Here is a 21,877-nt window from a genome sequence, read left to right on the forward strand (position 1 = left end):
CCTGCTGGAGACTTCTACTCTGTTTTGCAGTGAGAGGTGTTGGGACTTTTCAATCCCAGCGACAGCCCTCTCATTTGCTGCTCCAGGCTCTCGATCGAGAGGACTTGGTCATAACTAGCAGTTCGGCCATGGGCTCTCCTCAGACTCTGTGAGTGCTAAGTGCTCTTTTAAAGCATTCTTGACAAGCACATCTGTATCGAGGATCCGGCTACATGGACATAGCTAGCAGACATTGTGGGGAAGGCCAGACTAGATGAGAAGTAACACAAGGTATCACCAAGCAGGTTCTGATTTCCATAAGTGTGTGACCAGTAGTTGGCAGTAACAGACAGGGACTTAGCCTGCCAGCTTCTCCCCTATCTCAGCCATCTCATTTGGGCTGTGCCTGTGATGCACTCTTCCTTAACGTGTCTATCTGGGAACAGCTCATTTCCCCGGCATCCTCTTTTATCTGAAGTCTCTCTTCTTCCTGGGGACACCTCCTCCCATGTGGCCAGACAGCCACGTGAATTCCTAGCACTGAGTTTGTGGACCCAAGAGCTAGCAGCTGCTGACTGCCTGAGTACTTGTACTCCCGGTGCTCTTGCAGTCTTGCTGACACATTCCTCCCTTCCTTGGAGAATCTCTGTTGCGGGTTTCGCTTCGAGAGGTACTTGTTGAGAATGGACTTTGCCCACTCCACTGGGCACTGAGCAGCTGAAGCCCAGCAGCATGGCAGATGGGCTCTGCAAGGTTCCTATCCCAGCCACTTCAGAGCTCCTTTTCCCTTGCTCTGCTAGAACTTGCCATGCAGCCCCTCTCACCTCCACATCACTGCTTCAGGCCTGAAGTGCGTGGGATAGATATTATCTGGGTGATGGTTCTGGAAGGACAGGCTACCTCACCCTGGGAGCCAACAACACAAGTATAGTATCTCGAACTGAGAGCAGAAGGGAAGTGAGTGAGGAGCCTTGTCTGGACAGGGAGTCTGTGGCTAGCAAGGTTTTGCCATATGACCATGCTGTGAGCGCTGTGAACTTGCAAAACCTGGATTCCTGCTTTTCCCTTCTCCCCATCATGAAAGAGTGTTTCAGAGGTGAGAACAGCAGTGCAATCCCTCTTATCTCTGATTCTGGGCCCACAGCCTGCTTCCTCATTCCACAGGACTCTTGCTGATCTGCACTTTACACTATTACTTATAGTTGGCAGGCAGTATTTGTAAAGCAGTCAGATGAGGGGGAGGAAATCTGGTTATTTAAATACCATTTAAATAATGCCCCCCCTCCTACCTTTCACCCCCAAATTCTTTTCTCAGATGGTTGAGTGTGAGGTGTCCCTGCCCATGGCAGGGGGGTTGGAACTGGATGATCTTAAGGTCCTTTCCAACCCAAACCATTCTATGATTCTATGTTTAGAAATAACCCCTCTGAATACACCTGCAGGCATCTAAAAGGGAATCCAAGGAATTTTTCCTGTTTCCTTATGTTCCCATGCGATAGGTGCACCAAAACTAAGGCTGTCCTGGCAACACTGGCAGGCCCAAAGGCAGGCAGAAAGCTGCACATCCAGCAGTGCGGCTTACTCTCCCTTCTCCCTGTTTGCTTACAAAATGATAGATTTTTAACTTCTCTTCAGATCAAGACTTCAGGGCAAACTCTGATCACATTTTCTTATTTCTTTGAGGGATGAAAATGAATACCGCTGAATTTCTCCTTTGTCCCATGGCTCCAGGAGCCAAGGCTTAACCCAGCCATGCAGAGCAATTCTGCAAGAGGTGGTAATGCTATGGCTGGGAGCCATTATTCTCTGGCTATCCCGGATAAAACAGTTGGGGGGGGGGGAAGAGTGAAACGATTTCTAGCCCGTGGTGGATAGCCTGGAGCAGACGTAGAGGGCTCAGCAGTTTATGCAACTCATGCCTCTCCTGTCGTTTGGGTGCTGTGACAGTGGGAAGTCCCTTCACTGCCTCTGTATTTCCCCACTGCGTTTCAAGTACTGAATAGTACCTCTAGGCGACACTGATTGATCTTTTGTGTTGGTAATTTATTTGATTGCCTGCCTCTTCATCCATTTTGTCTGCTGCCTTCCTATTTGGAGGAAAGATGTGTTCAGCTGCTAATGCTGGGTTCCCATTTCAATAGGCTGCAGCCTCCTGTTCCCATTTTCAGGTAGCTTTAGGAAGCAGAAGAATTTGTCGGGGTTGCATTTTTTATATGCGAGATGAGAGTGGAAGGGGAGCAGGACTCAAACACGAGGAAAACCTGACTCGCTGCACTGTCATGTATCATTCCCATCCTCTTGCTGTGCTTTTTGAAGGTTAAAGGTCACAAAAGATGTGGGGTTGAGAGAGGAAGTGCAGTCTTTGTATTCTGTGACAAAAAGAGGACGAAGTCATTCCATGGGCCATGTAAATTGGGTCATTGACTTTCCCCCCCCTTCTTCTTTTGGTTTTCAGTGGATCTGCTTGACACAAGCACTGCGCAGGGTGAACTGGGCTGGCTTCCAGACCCTCCAGAAGTAGGGGTGAGTACACACGTTCAAGGAAGGGGAGCCACTGGGAGTATGAAATGGTGGAAGAGCATAATCCAAGTTGAAATTTCACTCTGCCTCCCAAAATCGGGCTTCTTCAGCTCCAACCTCTCCTGTGCATTGTATGCTTTCTAAGCCTCTCCCCCCTGTAGCCCCTTCACCTCTGCAGCCTCACCCGCTAGCCAGCTGTTTAAGGACTGATGCCTATTGGCTTCCAGTAACTCTCAGTGATTAAATATGTCCTTGAAATAAATTGTTTCCATGAAGTCATAAAACTTAATGGAGAAAAAGGAAAAAAAATCATCAGCCAGTTTTTCATTCTAACATGCCGCAAATGCATCTTGCATCTCCTTTTCCAGGCAAATAGCCATGGCAGATTATTTCTGTCTCCAAGTCTCTCAAGAATTTAGCATCTTTGTTTAAGGTCATGCTGTCTCTTCACCCCTTAGGTATTAAACTGAATGATTCAGTTAAACATTTTTCAACTCAGCATCTGACTTAAGAAATAGCTGTCAACTCTTGGGGCAGCAATCTGGCCTACTGGGTGGGCTGCAAGGTTCTAGGACTTTACACACAGCTGATAATGACAGAGGCACTTCCTTTTGCTTCATGACTGTAAAATTGAGTTGATGGAAGTGCTTCAAAATCTATTCCTGAAACCACTGCACAATTGGACCCCAGAAGACAGCTGAGCTCTCAGCTATTTTTGTACACGCACAGCTATTTTGTATGAAGCTGAGCAGTCCCTCTAGCATCACAACCTATGTTATTGAAGATGGTTTCCTTTGTAACAGAAGGACTGTGGGAGTGGTGGAAGGAAAAGGGAATTCAGGGACTTCGCTGCAGTAGTTTCGTTAGAAGGATGTATGTTAGTTAATACATAGTTCCATTTCCTCACCCATGCTCTTTCTAGCAAGTCCCAAGCTCTCCCATGGAGAAAGAGTCTTTACCCTTGCTGCTTATGAAGCAGACCTGGGTTCAGCCTGTTCCTAACTCATTATCATAACTTTCCTCTGTAATGTGCTGTGGCTGGTTTACATTCACCCCAGCCTCCTCCTGGTAGTCTTTCTGGGTGAACCAGAGCCAGACAGTGAGGTTATCCTGTACTGGCACAACCGCACTTGTTTCATTAGTACAGCTCTTTTGGTTATTATTATACCCTACTCAGAACAGATGCCCTAGTGAGACATACATGGAGATGATGTTTTGCCTATTGTTCTGTTGTCCCCATCAAGAGTGTGGTAATTTCAACCCAATACTATGCTCTAGGCATGCTCAGGATGAAGTCTGCCTCTTAAAGAGATTGGAAAAAACCACTGAAAAGTGCATTCTAAAAATAATCTGATAGAAAGAAGACAAAACCTTTGTTACAGAACATGTGATTTGTGCACAGGAGGTTCAGAGCAGTGCTAGGAGCTGGCGTACCCTTGTGCTTGTGCTACACCAACTGCTTAATACACGTACATTTAAAATACAGTCGTTGTAACTGGGAATTGTAGAGGATGCTGGAAAACGTGGCCTGAGAGCAAGCCAAAATAATAGATCAGAATACTGAGGCCTGATAAACTAACAGAGGGTGAAGAATGGATTCATTGACTTCTGATGAGCAATTCTTTTGCAGGGATTTGTCTAATGACGTCATTTCCCAACCACTATTAGGTGGAAAGCTGACAAACTGCCACAAGCAAAAAGGGTACAATGGGTGATTCTCTTGGAATCAGAACTTTGAACAACTGCTTCTGAAGCCATTCTTCCAAACCTGAAGAAGTAAATATCTTTGAAAGAGAACTGAGATGAATTCAGAACATTTTCTGACACAAAAGAGCTAAGATTCATACTGAATACCTGACTAGCTTGATTATTAACAGACTGGAAACCTCAGAACTGTGTTGCATACAGAGCTGAAAAGTGTATTGCGTGTAACACTGCTACTTGTGCCTAACCTCAGATGCCAGAGATCTCCCATATATTAGCTGGATTTGTGTCAATATGGCTATCACACAGAGGAGGCATTTGCTGTGAAGAACTTACATACTTTATATGGACAAGGTCTCTGAGCATAGCCCAGAAGAGGTTGGATAATGCTGTGGAGGCAGAATTATACCTTTTTTCTCCTCTCCGCTTTCAGACAATGACAATGGATTGTCATATGTGATTGTTTCATGGTTAGACTTGGTCTGTATCCAGTATAGACAATGCTTCTGCTAACACATGCTCAGCCTAAGAACACCACGCTGTATACCAGTCAGTTTTGGGCAGCATGGATGCTTTTTCTGGACTTTTAGAGTATGGTAACTGGCATCTTGCCTAAGCTTAAAGGTAGCGTTTAAGTGAAAGTGTCTGTACTCTAAGCAATGTCTGTAGAATTTCGTTTGCTAAAAGGTCTGTGCTATCTTGCTTTGTAGTAACTGTTTAGAATTCATTTGAAGCTACTATTGAAAACTAAGCCCTTAAAAAGGCAGACTGTAGTTCCTACGGTCACTTTCTTATCTATCTCACCACCTTCACCCTCTCATCATCTCTTCAAATTTGTCTTTGAAGTTTTGAGACAGCAACACAGTTGGGCATGGGAAGGTGTATTGCAATACTACCGGTAGATTCCCATCTTTTAACATACGTTAGAAAGCTACTGATGATCGCTTGGAAGGTGTCAGGAGTCCAGAATTTACTTACTCTGACATTTCTTCAAGGCTCCTCACGCTGCACAAACAGCTTAACTGATTGAACTGATTTAAAAACACTGAAACTGACCAAAAAGGACTTCTTAAATCTTACCATAAATAAATTCAGTTACCAGGCAGAGTACCATTGCTTCTCAGCAGCTTCTAAATCATAGAATCACAGACTGGTTTGGGTTGGAAGGGACCTGTAAAGATCATCTAGATCCAATCCCCCTGCCACGGGCAGGGACACCTTCCACTAGAGCAGGTTGCTCCAAGCCCCATCCAACCTGGCTTTGAGCACTGCCAGGGATGGGGCAGCCACAGCTCCTCTGGGCACCCTGTGCCAGCGCCTCAGCACCCTCACAGGGAAGAACTTCTTCCTTCTATCTAATCTGCCTTCTTTCAATTTAAAGCCCTTACCTCTTGTCCTGTCACTACCTGCCCTTGTAAAAAGTCTCTCTACAGGTTTCCTGTAGGCCCACTTTATGTACTGGAGCTGCTCTAAGGCCTCCCTGGAGCCTTCTCTTCTCCAGGCTGAACACCCCCAGTTCTCTCAGCCTGTCTTCATGGGAGAGGTGCTCCACCCTTACGATCATTTTTGTGGCCCTCCTCTGGACTCACATGAGCAGGTCCACATCCTAAGATGGTGGGGCCCCAGAGCTGAATGCAATACTGTAGGTACTCACGAGAGTGGAGTAGCGGGGAAGAATCACCCCCTTTACCTGCTGCTCACACTCATTTTGATGCAGCCCAGCACACGGTTGCCTTTCTGGGCTCAAGCACACACTGAAGGTGGCTCATGTTTTGCTTCTCATCAGCTCCATCCCTCAGTCCTCTTCAGGCTGCTCTCAATCAGTTCTCCCCCAGCCTGTATTTGTTCTTGGGATTGCCACAACCCAGGGGCAGGACCTTGCACTTGACCTTGTGGAACTTCATGAGGTTGGCACTGGCCACCTCTCAAGCGTGTCAAGCTCCATCGGGATCCCATCCCTTCCCTCCAGTGTGTTGACCGCACCAGACAGCTTTGTGTTGATGGCAAACTTGTTGGGAGTGCACTCAATCCCACTGTTCATGTCATTTCTCTCTTATTTGGCTTCAAGTATAATTTGAGCAGATGGTGGTGAGGAGTCCCGTTATCCCCTTGCATTTTGCTTTTAATAGACAAGACCCTGAGAAACTCAACTCAGCTTTGAAGTTAGCCATGCTGAGAGTAGGGGATTGGAGGGGAGACCTAGAGGTCTCTTCCCACCTAAATCTGTGTGTTATGTGGTAGTTTATCACTGTTTGTTCATCAGCATTCTGAGTTTGAATTTTCAGCCCAAGCACAAAAGATCCTTCCAGATTTACCTGATTTAATGGTTTGAATTCTGTAATCTCTATCCCGATGTATTTTCTGTATCTGTTTACGTAGGCATATGATATAACGTATTGGGCAATCCAACATTTTTCTTTAGTTGCTATGATCATTTCAGCCCCAGCTTATTGGCCTATCTTGAAATTTTCCTTTTGTCCACTATTTCCAATTTCCTTTTTGTCGATGTGAATAGTATTTGCATAATCCACTCATGCTTCCTTGAGTATAAGTGGCTACTTAAGATCCTAGCCATTTGTACTGTAGGATGCTGCATACTGGGCAACTCAATATGATTTTGTGCCTCTATGCTGTTGAATAGATAGTAAATTAAACCCACTTCATTCTTCTTTAGCTGGCATGTTTTCTTGGGAGGCATGCTTTCACCAGTTCTACAGCTGTCTTTGCTTGTAAGAGAGTCCTTTTTCATAGTAACTTTGTTTTTAAGTTGGATATCTGTTATTTCAGAAATCACATGAATTCTGCTGCTGCCACTAATTCCCAAACTGTGTTACTACACATTAAACATACAGCAATGCTCGATTCTCAGTTAGTAGCTGGTTTATGGAGCTTATTTTCCCCAAATTACATTCCTGCATGGATCATAGTATTATTAAAGCTTCTACATTATTTTGTTAGTCTCCTTTCAAGGCTGCCATTGTTCTCAATCTCCTATGAGAGGAGGACATAATCTTTTTTCCTGCTTATTCCATACTCTTGCTTGCTTCCACATGTACTTCAAAGTGTTGCTCTCAGTCTCTACCATGTCTCTCAGTGTGCATGGCACCTGATCTCCTTGAATTTTCCAAAGTTTACTTTCCTAGTAAATCCCAGGCATAGTACAAATCCTACACTTCTTGGATGGCCGTGCTCTAGGTAGATGCATCTCAAAGCTCCAGCTAACTTGTGGTGCTTTTGTGTTGATATGAGGAAGTTCAGCGAATATTGCCCGTTCTCATTCACCAGCTATAAAAGGGTGAATCAGCTTCCCGAAGCTGCTAGGCAACAGTGCTGTCACCACTGTAGTGCCTGAGCAGCCATGGTGATGAATGTCATGGTTGTACAGCATCTTCGCTTTGGCTCAGAACGTGGTCTTTTTTGCCCTTTGAGTCACAACACTTAGTGCACTAGCATTTGTCCCTTTTTCCTACGCAGATCCTGCTCACTTGGAAGAGCCAACCCCCTATGTCTGATACTTAAGCTGAAAACAGCCTGAGGTATATACTGCTACTCTATTCCAGGTTCCAGGTTCTATTCTATTCTATCATCTGGAGGTGATGACATCCCTTTGAGTTAGATCTAAATGACATGCATTGTCAACAGCTGTGCAAAGAGATGCACATAATAGCATTTCTGATGGTTATTTTTCACATCAACTTTGGATGCTACAAAAATCTGACTGTTTGAGACTTATTCCAGGTAAGACTATCTCAGTAAGACACCAAGAAGTCTCATTAAGTAAACTGCCCAGGTTTACTGAAATAGGAGTGCTATGCTGGAACCACTTGCAGGTTGAGGGCTGTGTGGCCCACAATGCTATTTCCTCATGACCAGACCTACGTGAGCAGAAGCGGTGGAAACAGAAGCCAGCCATCATAAGCTTTTATTAAAATCTGTGACCTCTTATTCTGGCGGAACACAACCTCGCCTTGCTAGAACCACCTATCAAGTGGTCACTGATATAAAAGTTGCCGACAGGTCACGGGTATTTGATCTGGTCTATTACCTAACGAAAAAGAAAAATGAGCAGTGTAGAATTTGTACTTTGCCTGGGTTTTACCAGGAAATCATCCTCTGATTTCTTGAAAGGTTATTTCCATTGCTTCTAAGGCCTAATTCCTGGTTTCTCTATGCTTGACCTGGAGCCTTTCAGCTCCTCACTGTGACTTTCATACAGCCATCTCTTTCAGCTTTTCTCCAGGCAGGTTCAGTCATCTCAAAGAAAAGGCACAATTACTCTGTCCATGCGTGGGATTCCAACTGATCCATCTTTAAAAGGAACCTATGCAAACAGAGCAAGTATTGTCCATTGTCATCAGATTAATTTCCCAGGTTCTCTGAAAATACTGGAAGTATACTTGACACAGCATACAAAATCGTAACTCACACCATATGATGCGCTTTGCCTTGAGGGGAAAAAAAATTAGACACTTCCATTTACAATGGATTCTATGCAAGGTACAATATAATGCAAAATTAACATGAGAGCTAATATTTGCCTTATTGGTAATACGACTTGAGCCATGAGTTCTGAACTTTAAAGGTATACCATCTAATTTTCCACTCCTTTTTGTAGATATTGATACTGTTGGTGGGTGTTAGCAAAATAGGTATATGCAAAACAAGTGTTCCAAGACAGCTGGACGAAATGTTGGACTAGAGTATCATCTCTCGCGTAGTAGCATCTGTTGTGACCAAAACTGTTTTTGTGCAAGACCTTCATGTGGCCAAACTGTTCAGAGAATGAGCAGACAGCAGGTCCTGTGTTTGATGAACAGGCTCTGTAATCAATGCACTAGAGCTATGTGTCTCACATTAGCACCTTATCTTCCTATAAGAACCAGAGTACAAGTTAAATTGGGAAGAGATGGCTGGGATGGAGACCTATGTGCTAGTGCCCTAAAGGACAAGTAATTACATAATTTAGTTGTTCCTTCCTGAAAATAATCACTGGATCATTGTGGTGAAAAAATATGTCATCCCACCCAGAAGGACACTGTAGACAAATAAGCATCACTTCAGTTGCGTCAAAGACTCTGTGATGATGTGATGAAATCAAAATTCCCTGACCATTGCCAAACAATCAAAGAAATAAAAGCAGCCTCTTTGCTGTTCTCAGGTTTAAAGTTATAGGGCTTTATAGGAATTTGAATTTCTAGATGTCACCACACTTCATCATTATAGTCTAAATTGTCTTCCCCACCAGCTAAAGAACTTGCAAACCTATGGAGAAACTTTCAGTGCAAGGGCACAGAAACTTCATTCTGGAATACTGCCAGAACACCACTGTGGTGCTGCTATTTTTGACTGGCTGGTTGAGCTTTACATACTGACACAGTTCTGTTACAGGTATTTCAGCTGAAGAGAAGCTGTTCATCATATTACAGCAGGTACTAGCACATTGTCTCTACTGTCACAGTCTTTCCACTAAGACACTAAGAATGTAGTACAGATGAACCTGTAATGTACAACTGCCTTCAACTTGGACTGTATTCCAGGAAGGTTTTCCTGGTCATGGTAGCATGCAAATGCTACTATACAAAAGTCAAAGAGACTCCACAGGCAAAGGTGCTGCTAGGGGAAGGAGGCATAAAGCATTCAGTGGTGTGCATTCTGCTATGTGGTTTCAGGCTTGGCACACCAGTGATGTATTGGTGCTGTAAAAGATCGTGGCTTTGGGGCCCTGTGATTTTTCTTCAGGAAGGGATTTCATGGATTAAAATGGTACTCTGAATTCTGCTGCAAATTTGACGGGAAAGAGTTGCACTTACTAAGAACAGGAACGCTGTACCTGGCTGTACACTCAGCCGGTCTGTTCATCTTAGCGCAACTGTCTAACTCAAGTTACTGGCTTTCATTGTTTTTCCCACACAACAACAATAACAAAGACTAAAACATAAAGATACCTCTTTTCTGATGCCTGCAGAGCCTGAGACAGTAGCTCCAAGAAGACATACAAAATATCTCTGTTTCCATCTTGTACCTTATGGCAGCTCCTAGGAAGAGTAGCCCACAGATGGGTGGAGGACGCTTGACACAGTCCTAACCTAGAGTGGTCTCATCTATATTCAAAGCAGAGTAAGCCTTCCTTAGGCTTCAAAGCTTCTAACTGTATAATCAGTTGAGAGTTGATCAAGGTAGATATTAAAAGGCATGTACGTTATCTTATCTTTGGATTTTTACTCACATGGCAGACTAAACCAATTTTGTTTACTACAGGTATCTACTGGTGCCCTTCCAGACTGTCATTCAAGGCATTCTGAACTGCCTTCATAGAGACAGCTTGTCTCCACCACTGTTTTCTTCATATTGAATCCAACCCAGCAATGGGGGGAACAGTTGTCCTCCTTTTTCTTAAACTTGCAGTGTTCTGAGGTTATTGAGATAATACTTTTGCTTTGAGGTTGTCATTCACTTAACACTAATTGCTGTGCTGGAATTATTTTGCTCTGTATTATACCCCCACACCAAGCCTTTATGAACAAATCTCTGGAACTAAATGCCTGTGTTATTATATGGGTTCCTGAGAAATATAGAACACCTTCTGCTCTCAAATCCAATGCCTACATTCTTACACTTTGTAGAAAATCAAAGCAACTAATTTATGGCTCTCTCCTGAATGCACTGGCTTTCGTTTTCTTAGCAACCTTTTAAGAATTCTAAAAGGTTTTCTAGTTTAAAACCATTTTAAACTTAAGGAAGAGTTTAAATTTAATAGAGCTTAAAAGGAGTTTTAAAGAATAAAATCTGAAGAATTGAAGAACTCTTTAGCTTGCTTGGAACAGGGAATTGGACCAGATGATCTCCAAGGGTCCTTTCCAACCTAGGTTTTTTCTATGGTTCTGAATCTCATGAGAAAGTTTTCTGTAGCATCATAAACCCAAAGTTCAGTCACTGCTAAAATGAGGAAGTCTGACTCGCACTGTCCCCCACTTCTCCTAAAAGAATGTTTCCCATCCTATGGTCGAACTGATGATTGGAGTAAGGATACAGTGTCTTGAATGAAATGGGTAGAAAGTTATATTATCAAAGGAGGTTGGTTCAAGTGTCATTGGCAGACAAATGAGAGAGACAAGTAATTAATATTGATTGAGCCAGACTTTAGCACACGTTCATTAAAAACATTACGTTAAAAATCAGAGGCATACATTTGATTTTGCAGCAGATTCTTAAAGGATGTGAGACAGTTGCCTACCAACTTCACTCATCACCCTTTCATTGTGTTGTACGTAGCAGTTTTCCTCTACTGCTTTGAATTTAAAAGCCTCACTGAATAACAAAAAGAAGTCACAAGCATATTTAACAATAGTTCTGTATTGTTAGCATAAATAATAGCCTCATTTTACTTCCTTTACCCACCAGCAATAGAGTCTGGAAAACCCAAGTCTGACTCCCTTGTTATTTCTTTGCACCACGCTGCATATGAAACTGTGAAATAGTCAGCGCTAAGCATCTTTGCCCTGAAGAGCTTCAGTCTGGAAGGCTCTGGGCTGAGATGAGCTACAAAATACAGGAGTTAGCAGCTGGATTTTTTCTGACATCTTTCTGCTGGAATTGTCAGTATTGAAAATGAAACTTTGGTCCTGTATCACTTAAGAGTTGAAAATGGTCTATTCGGGACATGCATCACAATAGCTTATGTCTTTTGGTGAGACATGCAAAAATTGCTTTCTGGTGACACCTGTCTGTACTACTGCCTTAGGATAAACTGCTAATGGAAACATGTCTAACTCTTGGCCTTCAAATGCAATTATGCCTTTCCCATCAGCTTAGTGGAGGCAGACTCCCATGGAAAAATACTTCTAGTCCTAACATTGGCAGTTTCTTATGAAAGCTACTTTGTTCTTACTTTCCTTTTTAGCTTCTTTTCTTCTATTTCAATATACTTCAGGATGTGTTGTAAATTCACAATTTCCAGAAGATTTTAAATGAAATAGTGCAAGAGGTGATTTGATTTAAGTGATTTCCCCTTCTGGTGGATCCATTGGGATTCATCAGTCTGTTTCTTTCTCTTGCTACCCTAAATCCTCTGACTTCCAGGAAGTGGAAAAAGTGTAAAAGTGCAGAAATATGCCAGATGGATCTGATTAAGAGGATGGGGTAACACTGCGGATTAATTACATGGAGAAAAACAAAACAAGAAGGGACACATGAGATACCATCCACAGAACTTCTTAGGAGGAGACTACTATTATGCACATAGGTGAATGGCTGGAATCAGCCAGATAAAAGCTTGTGCTATCAGCAGGGCTTGCTAGCTTGGAGACAGCACTCTGATAGTTTTCAGAGTGGGGCTGCATAGGAGACATGCTCTACAGCATGGCTTAAAAGCAAAGCCTCGTTTGGCACTCTGTGGGTCTACCTCTTGCATTCCACTAGCAGAGGAACCTGGTCTGTGGGATCAGAAGCCAGGAGAGGGGCTGCAAGGTTGTGCTGTGAGTTCAGGAGGTGTTGGTGCTGGATGAATGTGACTTGAGAATCCCTGAGTAATATAGAAACTAAGGCCTTGTTTAAATTGCATCTTAACCTGGGGTGTGATTTAAAACCAAGATGCTTAAACTTGTGTGAATACCTATGTGGGCACTTGTTTCAATTTAATTTGATTAAACATTTAAAGCATAATGAGAAAGGCAGTTTTAGCATGGCGGGGGGAAAGGGATCTAAGTTATTTTCCCTTTGGACAAAACCTTGCTTTCCATGTTTTCAGTTCTCATGTGTGACTCACTCAAAAAAGAGTATTTGCATTTCATACCTGACCTGGTGAGGAAACAAAACCAGAACCACATAAAATTCAGCAAAATACATTAAAATATGTATCAGACCCTAGGAGATTCAGACAAATAGTATCAGTGAGGTCACATAACCACTTGGGCCCATGTCCTCCTCCCAGCCGTTATTTGTCTGGGGAAGAAGTAGAACCTTATATGAAGTCAGGAAAACCAACTGAATTTTAATAGTTAAATTAGGGCTTGCAAAATATCATACTTAAAGAAGCTTGAACTCCAAATTAGTAAGTGCTTGCTCTAGAACAGTCCTTCTGCAGTTGATCTTCTCACTGCTGAGGGGCATCTTTTCTCTTACCCTAAAGTGCTGTGCATTATTTTCAGGGGCAGATAATAGTCCTGATACGGTATGTCCTACTGCGCACTTTGAATATAAACACTGGTAGAGAGAAGTGGCCAGTACATGGGATTAGTGGTGCTTTTTCTCAATCTAAGATAAGGCAGTGTATGAAGAAACAAACTGCAACTAAGGCAGAATAAAGGGCATGTGCAAGGGTCTGTGAACAGTGGTTCCCTTCAATTTGTCGTTAACTCAGATCCTAATTATGGTAGTCTCTTTGCTCCCTGTGTAAAGAGTTTAGGTAGATATGGGGTTCTAGATCAGATGCAGCTTTTGCTCAGTATAAGAGACCTTCTAGCTAGGCAGGCTTTGAGCCCTGAGTGCTATATGAGAAACAATCTTTTAGGCAAGATTTTGTCATGCTTGAAGCAAAACTTTTCTCACATCTAACAATATGTGTTTTCTTCTCCCCTGGGTGCAGTGGAGTGAAGTGCAGCAGATGATAAATGGTACCCCAGTCTATATGTACCAGGACTGCAGCGTGCTTTCCGAGGGTGACACTGATCACTGGCTTCGCACCAACTGGATATATCGGGGTGAGGCAGCCTCACGCATTTATGTGGAGCTGAAGTTCACTGTGCGGGACTGCAAGAGCTTCAAAGGTGAAGTGGTAACCTGCAAAGAGACCTTCAATCTCTATTACATGGAGTCTGAACAAGATGTCGGGATCCAGTTCCGCCGCCCGCTGTTCATTAAGGTCTGTAGCGCTGGGGGTGAAGACTGACTCATGTCTTTCAGCTTAAACTAGGTGTGTCTTGCTGACTGGGGTAGGCCAGCAGAGCCAGCATCTGGGGAGGGGCATGGATAGTAAGCGTTGTCCTTAGAATAAACTTTGCCCCTATGCCCTCTGTGATGCTCAGAACACTCTTTGCCACAAGAGGCACAAGAGTTGTCAAATGAGATCAGACCTCCATTCTATGTAAGTACTTTTTTACCGGGAGACCACACAGGTAAGGATTCTAAAGGGTTGTAACAGTGCTGGATGGTTACACCAATTTTTGGAAATAGTAGAGGCCAAAGGAATTTGATTTGCCTTGGGTAATAAAGCAAGATTAGACCAAGTCAAGAACAGAATCCAGTTCCAGGTCTCTGTGCTCTCGATCATTTACCCTGATTGTTACCAGATACAGGTTCTTATTTTCTAAAACTGGAGGTGATGCCTTGCTAAAGTGAAATTCTCCCTCATGTGAAGGTATTTAGCGCTGCTATATTTTAACTACTGTTTTCCCCAACACAGTGTCCTCTTGCCAAGGAAACATTTGAATTGCAGAACAGGGAACCTCAGCTTTTTTTGTGGAGGAAATTCTGTAACCCAGTTCTGTCCTAAAAGAAGCCACTTGACTGCCCTTTCCTCTGCGGTTTAAGTGGTGTGTGAAGAAAACAACAGTAAAGGCCATAACAGGCAGAGCAGGAGAATCTGGTAACTGATTCCCCTCCCTTACCAGTGCTCCTTCACCTCCCCTGCAGCCTACCACGTGAATTTGTATGATACCTCCACAACTCCTAAACCTGCCTAATGATCCCACTGCCAGATGCAGCTGCTGTGCAGATCCTTTCATCTGCCATCCAACTACACGGAGTGGGTGGTTTCACGCAATAGGGAGGGCGTGTGGTAGAGAGGATCACTTAGGCTCTCCCTCTGAGAAGAAAGGCCACCCCACCTGCAGTCCAGCAGGTCTTCCATATCACATGTCACAGAGGCCTTTCCAAGCATCAAAAGCATCTCTTGTCACTCTCATCCTTTGTTTGTGGAAGCAGGGGGAATGTAAGAGTGTGGGAGCTTTTTTCACCCAAGTATCTACAGTGCTGAAATATGTCGTGTGCTCCATGAGAAGCACCTTGCAGTAGATGATCTGATCTGCATTGAATACAGCCTAGAAACAGGTGACTAATTCACTGGTCAATTTAAGATCACAGCTCCAAGCAGTATTGTGATTTTAGTGCGTACAATTTGCAAACAAGAAAAATATCACAGAAAAGAGATTTGCTCCATTAAGGGGCTGTTCCTGAAGACCTCCGAGATCAGAGACTCAGAACATAGGGTACTGTATAAGACCAGAGAATGACTGCAAAGAAGCTGAAGAGATGATGGAAAGTATACATGCAAGGAAGGCTGTTGATCCCGCTGTTAACACCACTTCCAAGTGCAAAGCAAACATCCAATGTTTTAGAAGCAGTTGACCATAAAGCCTCTAAAAGGCTTTAGTGTAAAAGAAGTTTGAGAGGCATGGGTAGCTGAGCTGCTGGTACCTGCTTGGATGTTGAAGCTATTGTCTTTTTTTCTTTCGCTTAGCTCAACACTGTGGCAGCAGATCGAAGCTTCACCAGCAGAGACATTGAATCGGGTGCCATGCAGCTGAACACAGAAGTGTGCCCCATTGGGAAGCTGTCTCGCCGCGGCTTCTATTTGGCTTTCCAGAACTCCGGGGCTTGTGTAGCCATGGTGTCTGTCCGGGTGTATTACAAGACTTGCCCAGAGGCTGTGCGGGGCCTGGCCCGTTTTCCAGAGACGTTAGCAGGCTCGGAAGGGCTGACAGAAGTACCTGGGGTCTGCGTGGAGTACGCAGCTGAAGAAGAGGGCTCTCCTCCCCGGATGCACTGCAGCACTGACGGCGAGTGGCTGGTACCAATGGGCCAATGCCTTTGTGCTGTGGGGTTCGAGGAAGTCGATGGGAGCTGTGTAGGTGAGTATGCAGACAGCCACTGGGGATATAGGCCACGGGAGAGGTTCAGGGAGCTACAGATCGGAGCATCTGTGAGCATAAAGTGATGTCAGCAGAGTTAATATGGTTTACCTCTGTCTTGCCTGCCCTGTGTGCCTGCTAGATGTATCTTATACCTTCTCTCCCTTCCATAGCTTCTCTTTTTCTATTGTGATTTTTCTCCTAGTGTCAGGTGTAAGACCTGTGCACACCTTTCCACTCCCTCTTGGGCTTCATCCAGGAACCTTCAGCTCTGGAGCTAGTTTTTGCGAGCTGTAACTATGTGATTGACACTGACTCACTCAACAACTGGTTCCCTACCCTTAAATGGCAGCTTTGTTCTCTCAGGGCACATGGGGTCAGATGCATGGAACAGCGTATTTGGCCCTGACTAGAAAGCTGAGATCTGGGGCTGGGTGGGGGGACACACACAAGTTTCTCCTCTGTGTCCCCTTCTGCTTAGACCGGGATGGCTCCTCTGCCATGGGAAACCATGTAAAGCACATTGCACAATACGTAGGTGCCTGGCTCGTTTCTGAGGAAGAGCAATTAGCAAGCATAGGAGTCACCGGGTACTGGAGCCACAGAGCAAGGCAGGGTTGTTGAGAGCAAGCAGTGCAGGGCTATCCCATTGCCAGAGAGGGCACAAAATTCAGGTGCTAAAGAGCAACTTTGTGTGTTTGTCAGAGGAAGAGGGTATGTTTTTTGGGGGTATGTATTATTGCAGACTGGGAGGTAAAAATATATCTCTGCTGTTGTTGTCAGAGCCATATGGCACACAGCTAAGGCATACAGAAAAAGGAATGCAGGTCAGCGGATGCCCTGTTTCTCCGCTTTGTTCTGCCTTTGCTCCCCTCCAAGGATCTGGTGCTTCCACGAATCCCCACTGCGTGCTGCTTGTTTCACTCGGGAAGCTGGTGGAGGTTGAAGCACAAGATCCTGCCCTCCTCCTGCGATCCCCTCGCCTTGCACAGCCCAGCCAGTTTTTCCACTTAGGTGCTACAGAGCTCTCCCCGCCCTCCTGAGAGCACTCCCCTGGGAAGGGGCAGGGAAGCTGTCATGTCTCGACAAGCCCTGACTGCTATCACAGCCCAGGCTCACTCTGCATCTGTGCTTTCATCCCACTCCGCCCAAGCACAGCTGCAGCCAGGAGTCTCTTTTGTAGGGGCTAGGGAGGTCTCCCAGGAGAGGAAGGGAAGAGGGGAGAAGTTAACAGGGGTGAGGAGCGGTTACTTCATGTCCAAAGCAGTGTTTTATTGGAGGATCAAAGGAGAGGGTGAATGAAGGTTGCCTGTGGGGGCTGCCTTGGGGTCCTCACCCTCAGTGGAAAGGACCAGTCATTGTGCAAAGGACTGGGAACAATTCAGGTCAGGATAAAGACTGAGGTCACAGCTTCTACTTGTCCTCAGGCAGAAAAGCTCAGGCATTGTGCAAAGGACTGGGAACAGCCCAGGTCAGGATGAAGTCTGAGGTCACAGCTTCTACTTTGCTATCAGAAGGACTTCTCCTTCAACCATGTAAAGGGGGACAGGATGGAGGAGACCTCCTGGCAGTGTGTTCTGGTTCGGAGGTTTCCCTTAAGCAGGAACACGAATCAGGACAGCTGAACCCTTGCCTCAAACAGGAAAAGAACTGGACCTTTGTTAGAGGACAGGAGGCAACAGAAAGCTGACAAAGGCTGAGGCTCTTAACCAGTTCCCTCACCCTCTCCCTGAATTCCCAGCCATACAAAGCTCTGCTGGGTACATAATGGCTCAGCCACCCCATGAAACACTGTGCTTGCCTGCATGACATCTCACTATGTCAGTGTTGCAGCCTTCGCTACTGCCAGACTCTGAGCTCTGTGATTAACCTTCTCAAGTACGTAACGTACCAACTGACCGCGAAGCTGTGCCCCTGGCCTGTGCTGTGGTTCCCTGATGGGCTCTGCAGGTGAGGCAGGCTCCATGGCAGCTCAGTCTGGTGCCTGCCGGCAGTGTCCCGATGAGCCCGGGCACAGACAGGAGCGAAGGGCCGGCCCCAGCCCTCTCTGCCCTCCGATGCCTGGCGGGCAGAGCTGAGCGGGCCCTCTCCCAGCCTGTTTTACCCAGGGTGTCTACAGCGGGTGCCCAAGGGCCGCCTAAACCAGGTGCCGGGGGCAGAGGGGCTGCCGGCTCGCACATCCGCCGCCAGCCGCGCTCCCGGGGCAGCCGAGGGCAGCCCAAGGCCTCCAGGGAAGGGAGGCTGGCAGCGATGTCAACCGCGCCCCACAGCCCCCACCCCGCTGCCGCTTGCGGCTCCCTCCCCCGAGCCCACCGGGCGCTCCGGGGATGGCTCCGCACCGCCTCCGGGGCGGGCGCTGCTGCCTCGCCGGTGCTGTGGAGCCACCTGCCGGCCGCTGCCGGAGCCGCGGCTGCCTGGGGCCCGCTTTACAGCGCCGGCGGAGCCGAGGCGCCGGGCGCCGCCGCCGCAACGCCTCCTGCGGTCTCCGTCTCGGGGCACCGGGGCTCTCCCTGGCTCCCAGGACACGAGTTCGAGGCTGGCGTGGGCTTGTCTGGCCAAGCGTGGATGGCCTCCTGCCTGTTGGCCGCGGTCGCTGCCCCCCGTCCCTCTCAGCGCTCCCAGAGCCTGCCGCCGGGCTGCCGGGTGGGTCGGGCTTGCAGCTGGGTCCAACGGTGCTGCCTGCGGCTCCTGCCCCCCTGCAGTTTAGTGATGCAGACACAGCCTCGGGTGGTGTGACCTGGTCCAGCCGGTTACCTCCTAGGTTTGTTCCTGTGCTCACATGTCACCAGTGCAGTTCCCTCCCTGCGCTCCCTCTTTCCTGGGTACCCTGTGTGATGTCAGCAAGCAGAGGACTTGGAGGATCTTATTTATGGTGTGGAAGGCTTGAAGGGCTATGTTGGGACCAGTCTGGGTCGACCAGCTTCTGTTTTCATACAGCATCTGTGATAAATGACATCTCCCTTCTTCAGTCTACGAGTCCTATCATAACATTGCTCCTACCCTGAGTTTGCATCTCCCCTCTGCTCTGATTGGGCTAAGGTTACCTCCAAGGGTCCACTCCAATGCACTTATTTCTGTGAGCGAAGAAAACGGATGAAAAGCAAGCAGGTAAAAGTGTTCAAGACGCTGAACAAAGCCTGCAGGTGGTTTCCTGTTGATCTTGGTTTATTGTTGATCTTATGATTACTTGTTCACAGCCTGCCAGCGAGGATTCTACCGTCACTCCCTGGAGGCTAAACGCTGCCTGAAGTGCCCCCCCAACAGCTTGTCCGATGAGGCAGGGGCTACATCTTGTTCCTGCAATGCAGGCTTCTACCGAGCACCTTCAGAGGGCCAGAACGTTGCCTGCACCCGTGAGTCACAGACAGAAAGAACATTATCTATAATGTATCTATGGCTATATCTATATCTATATATCTGTATATCTGCATATCTATATATCTATACAGACTGGGGGATGAAATTACTGAAAGCAGCCACACAGATAAGAACATAGGGATGCTGGTGGGAAAAACTGGACATGAGCTGGCCATGTGCACTTGCATCCAGAAAGCCAGTTGTAACCTGGGCTGTATAAAGAAATGCATGGCCAGCTGGTCAAGGGAGGTGATTCTTGCCCTCTGCTCTCATGCCACCCCACCTGGAGTACTACATCCAGCTCTGGTGTCCCTAGTACAAAAGAGATATGGACCTGGTAAAGTGAGTCCGTAAGAGGGGCGCAAAAATGGTCAGAGACTGGAACACCTCTCCTAATGAAAAAAGGCTGAGAGAACTGGGCTTGTTCAAGCCTGGGGAAGAGATGGCTTCAGGGAGATCTTATTGCAGCCTTTCAGTACTTAAAGGGGGTTTATAAGGAAGGCAGAGAAAGACGTTTTACCAGGGCTTGTAGTGATGGGACAAGGGGCGATGGTTTTAAATGGAAAGAGAGTAGATTTAGATGGGACATACAGAAGAAACTTTTTACAGTGCAGGTGATGAGACACTGGAGCAGGTTGCTGTGGATACCTTCTAAGTGTTCTAATGTCAGGTTGGATGGGGCTTTCAGCAAGCTGAGCTAGTGGAAGATGTCCCTGCCCATGGCAGGGGAGTTGGACTAAATGACTTTAAAGGTCCCTTCCAACCCAAATCATTCTGTGATTCTATGAACAAGGAGATGGGAGAAAACAAAACATTGGGAAATGGAGATGAGACATTGGACATGATCCATTCAAAATGGATCAGCAGATGGGAAGCTGCCACAGTAGTTTTGGTGTTAGCAACTGGATCTAATACTTTCTTTCATGCTTCTTGTAGGCCCCCCCTCAGCTCCCCGCAATGTCAGCTTCTCCCTTATTGGCACGCAGCTGAGTCTGTGGTGGCAACCACCCAGTGACCATGGTGGGCGAAAGGACCTGACTTACACAGTCTTCTGTCAGCGGTGCCATTTCCTCTCATGTGAGCCATGCGAGGCTGGGGTGGTGTTCTCCCCCAGTGCTTCTGGTCTCACTAAACCTGCTGTGGACGTGGACGGCCTAGAAGCTTACACCAACTACACATTTGCTGTGGAAGCCCATAATGGTGTCTCAGGAATGGGACCTGCTCCACAGAGAACTGCTCCAGCTGTCTGGGTCGCAGTTGGACATGCAGGTTAGCAGAAGCAGAGAGTTCTTCCTGCTCACCAGGAAAAGGAAGAGGAATCTCTGCGAATGTTTAAGCTTTCTCCACCTTCTCCTTCTGTCTGCCACATGTGTCGGTATGGTATGATAAGGACTCTAAGGTACCTCTGCCTCTGGCATGTAAAATCCATCAGTTGTATCCCTTGCAAGTCAAAACAGCAGTAATCATTACCCACCAAGGGCTACGAATCCACCAAGGACTTAATAGAAGTGAGGAGGATGAAGCCCTCCTTGTCATACACTAGCGTAGTCCAGCCTAAGTATTGTAACCTGTGTGACAGGAAGAACAGGGACTCTGGCAGGAAATATTTCCATGACCCAGATCCTGCAAAAAGTCCAACCAAACACAACAGTAACCCTGAAAAGAAAAGATAAGGAAAGAGCTTTGAAAGCAGGGAGAAGTGAGGATGCTAAAAACATGCAGGTTATGACACATTTCTGTAGTTTAGCTTCAAGCTGGCAACTTTGGCTGTCCTGTGAATAATTTCCAGAGTGCTGTGAAAGGTGACTTTAGGAAAGGGACATCCCAGTGCTCAAGCAGCCCTTGGTGCTTCCCCCAGGTTCTGATTTGGCGACAAAATAGGACTTTTCTTCCGGACACTATGTGGGGGCAGCACAACTCTGAGCTAGAAAAGCAGAGCTGCTTTTGGCTCACCTCATCACTACCTGGTGATGACAAAGGACAAGGAGAGAACCCAGCTTGACTCTTCAGTCCTTGCAGACTGTTGAGAATTATCTTCTCATTCATGACCAGCATGCATTTGCAGTCAGCTGAAAGATTTTGAGCATTGAATTTCACTGTACCCTCATGAAACTGAGATGCACTCATAAATCACACAGGATAAGAATGTAATATCCTAACATCTTTGTTTCAAACTGAATGCTTTCTGTGCAAGGCTGCATTAAATGTAATTTGTTGGAACACTGATTTTGTTTTGAGGGCCAAAGTTGTGTTTCCGGTGTTGGGATAGAAGCGTACTATTAATGGAAAGCAACTAATTACAGGCGAAGACCTCATTGCCCTTTCATCACAGAAAAGAAAGATGAGGGAGTGGCAGTGCCAATGAAAGTCAGTTCCAGTCGCATGGTATGACCAGAGAAGGAAAGAGAGAGCTTATGGTGGAGAGAGGGCCTAGCTTGCACTATGTTTGTATTTCTTCCTGATGTTCTCTG

At 46.1% G+C, this 21,877-nt stretch overlaps 1 protein-coding gene across 2 annotated transcripts in view; it reads left to right on the top strand.

The window, feature by feature from the left end:
• EPHA1 (EPH receptor A1) overlaps positions 1-21,877 on the top strand; it is a 33,046-nt gene that overhangs the window by 1,084 nt on the left and 10,085 nt on the right. Inside the window, exons 2-6 of one of the 2 annotated variants that reach the window (XM_065676047.1) lie at positions 2,435-2,502; positions 13,787-14,062; positions 15,659-16,049; positions 19,247-19,402; positions 20,343-20,675. In XM_065676047.1, the coding sequence (XP_065532119.1) occupies positions 2,435-2,502; positions 13,787-14,062; positions 15,659-16,049; positions 19,247-19,402; positions 20,343-20,675 (1,224 nt within the window). The remainder of the gene's footprint in view (positions 1-2,434; positions 2,503-13,786; positions 14,063-15,658; positions 16,050-19,246; positions 19,403-20,342; positions 20,676-21,877) is intronic. The other variant, XM_065676048.1, reaches the window with a different exon arrangement.

The sequence above is a fragment of the Lathamus discolor genome, chromosome 4 (assembly GCF_037157495.1).
Source record: "Lathamus discolor isolate bLatDis1 chromosome 4, bLatDis1.hap1, whole genome shotgun sequence".
Taxonomy (NCBI): domain Eukaryota; kingdom Metazoa; phylum Chordata; class Aves; order Psittaciformes; family Psittacidae; genus Lathamus; species Lathamus discolor.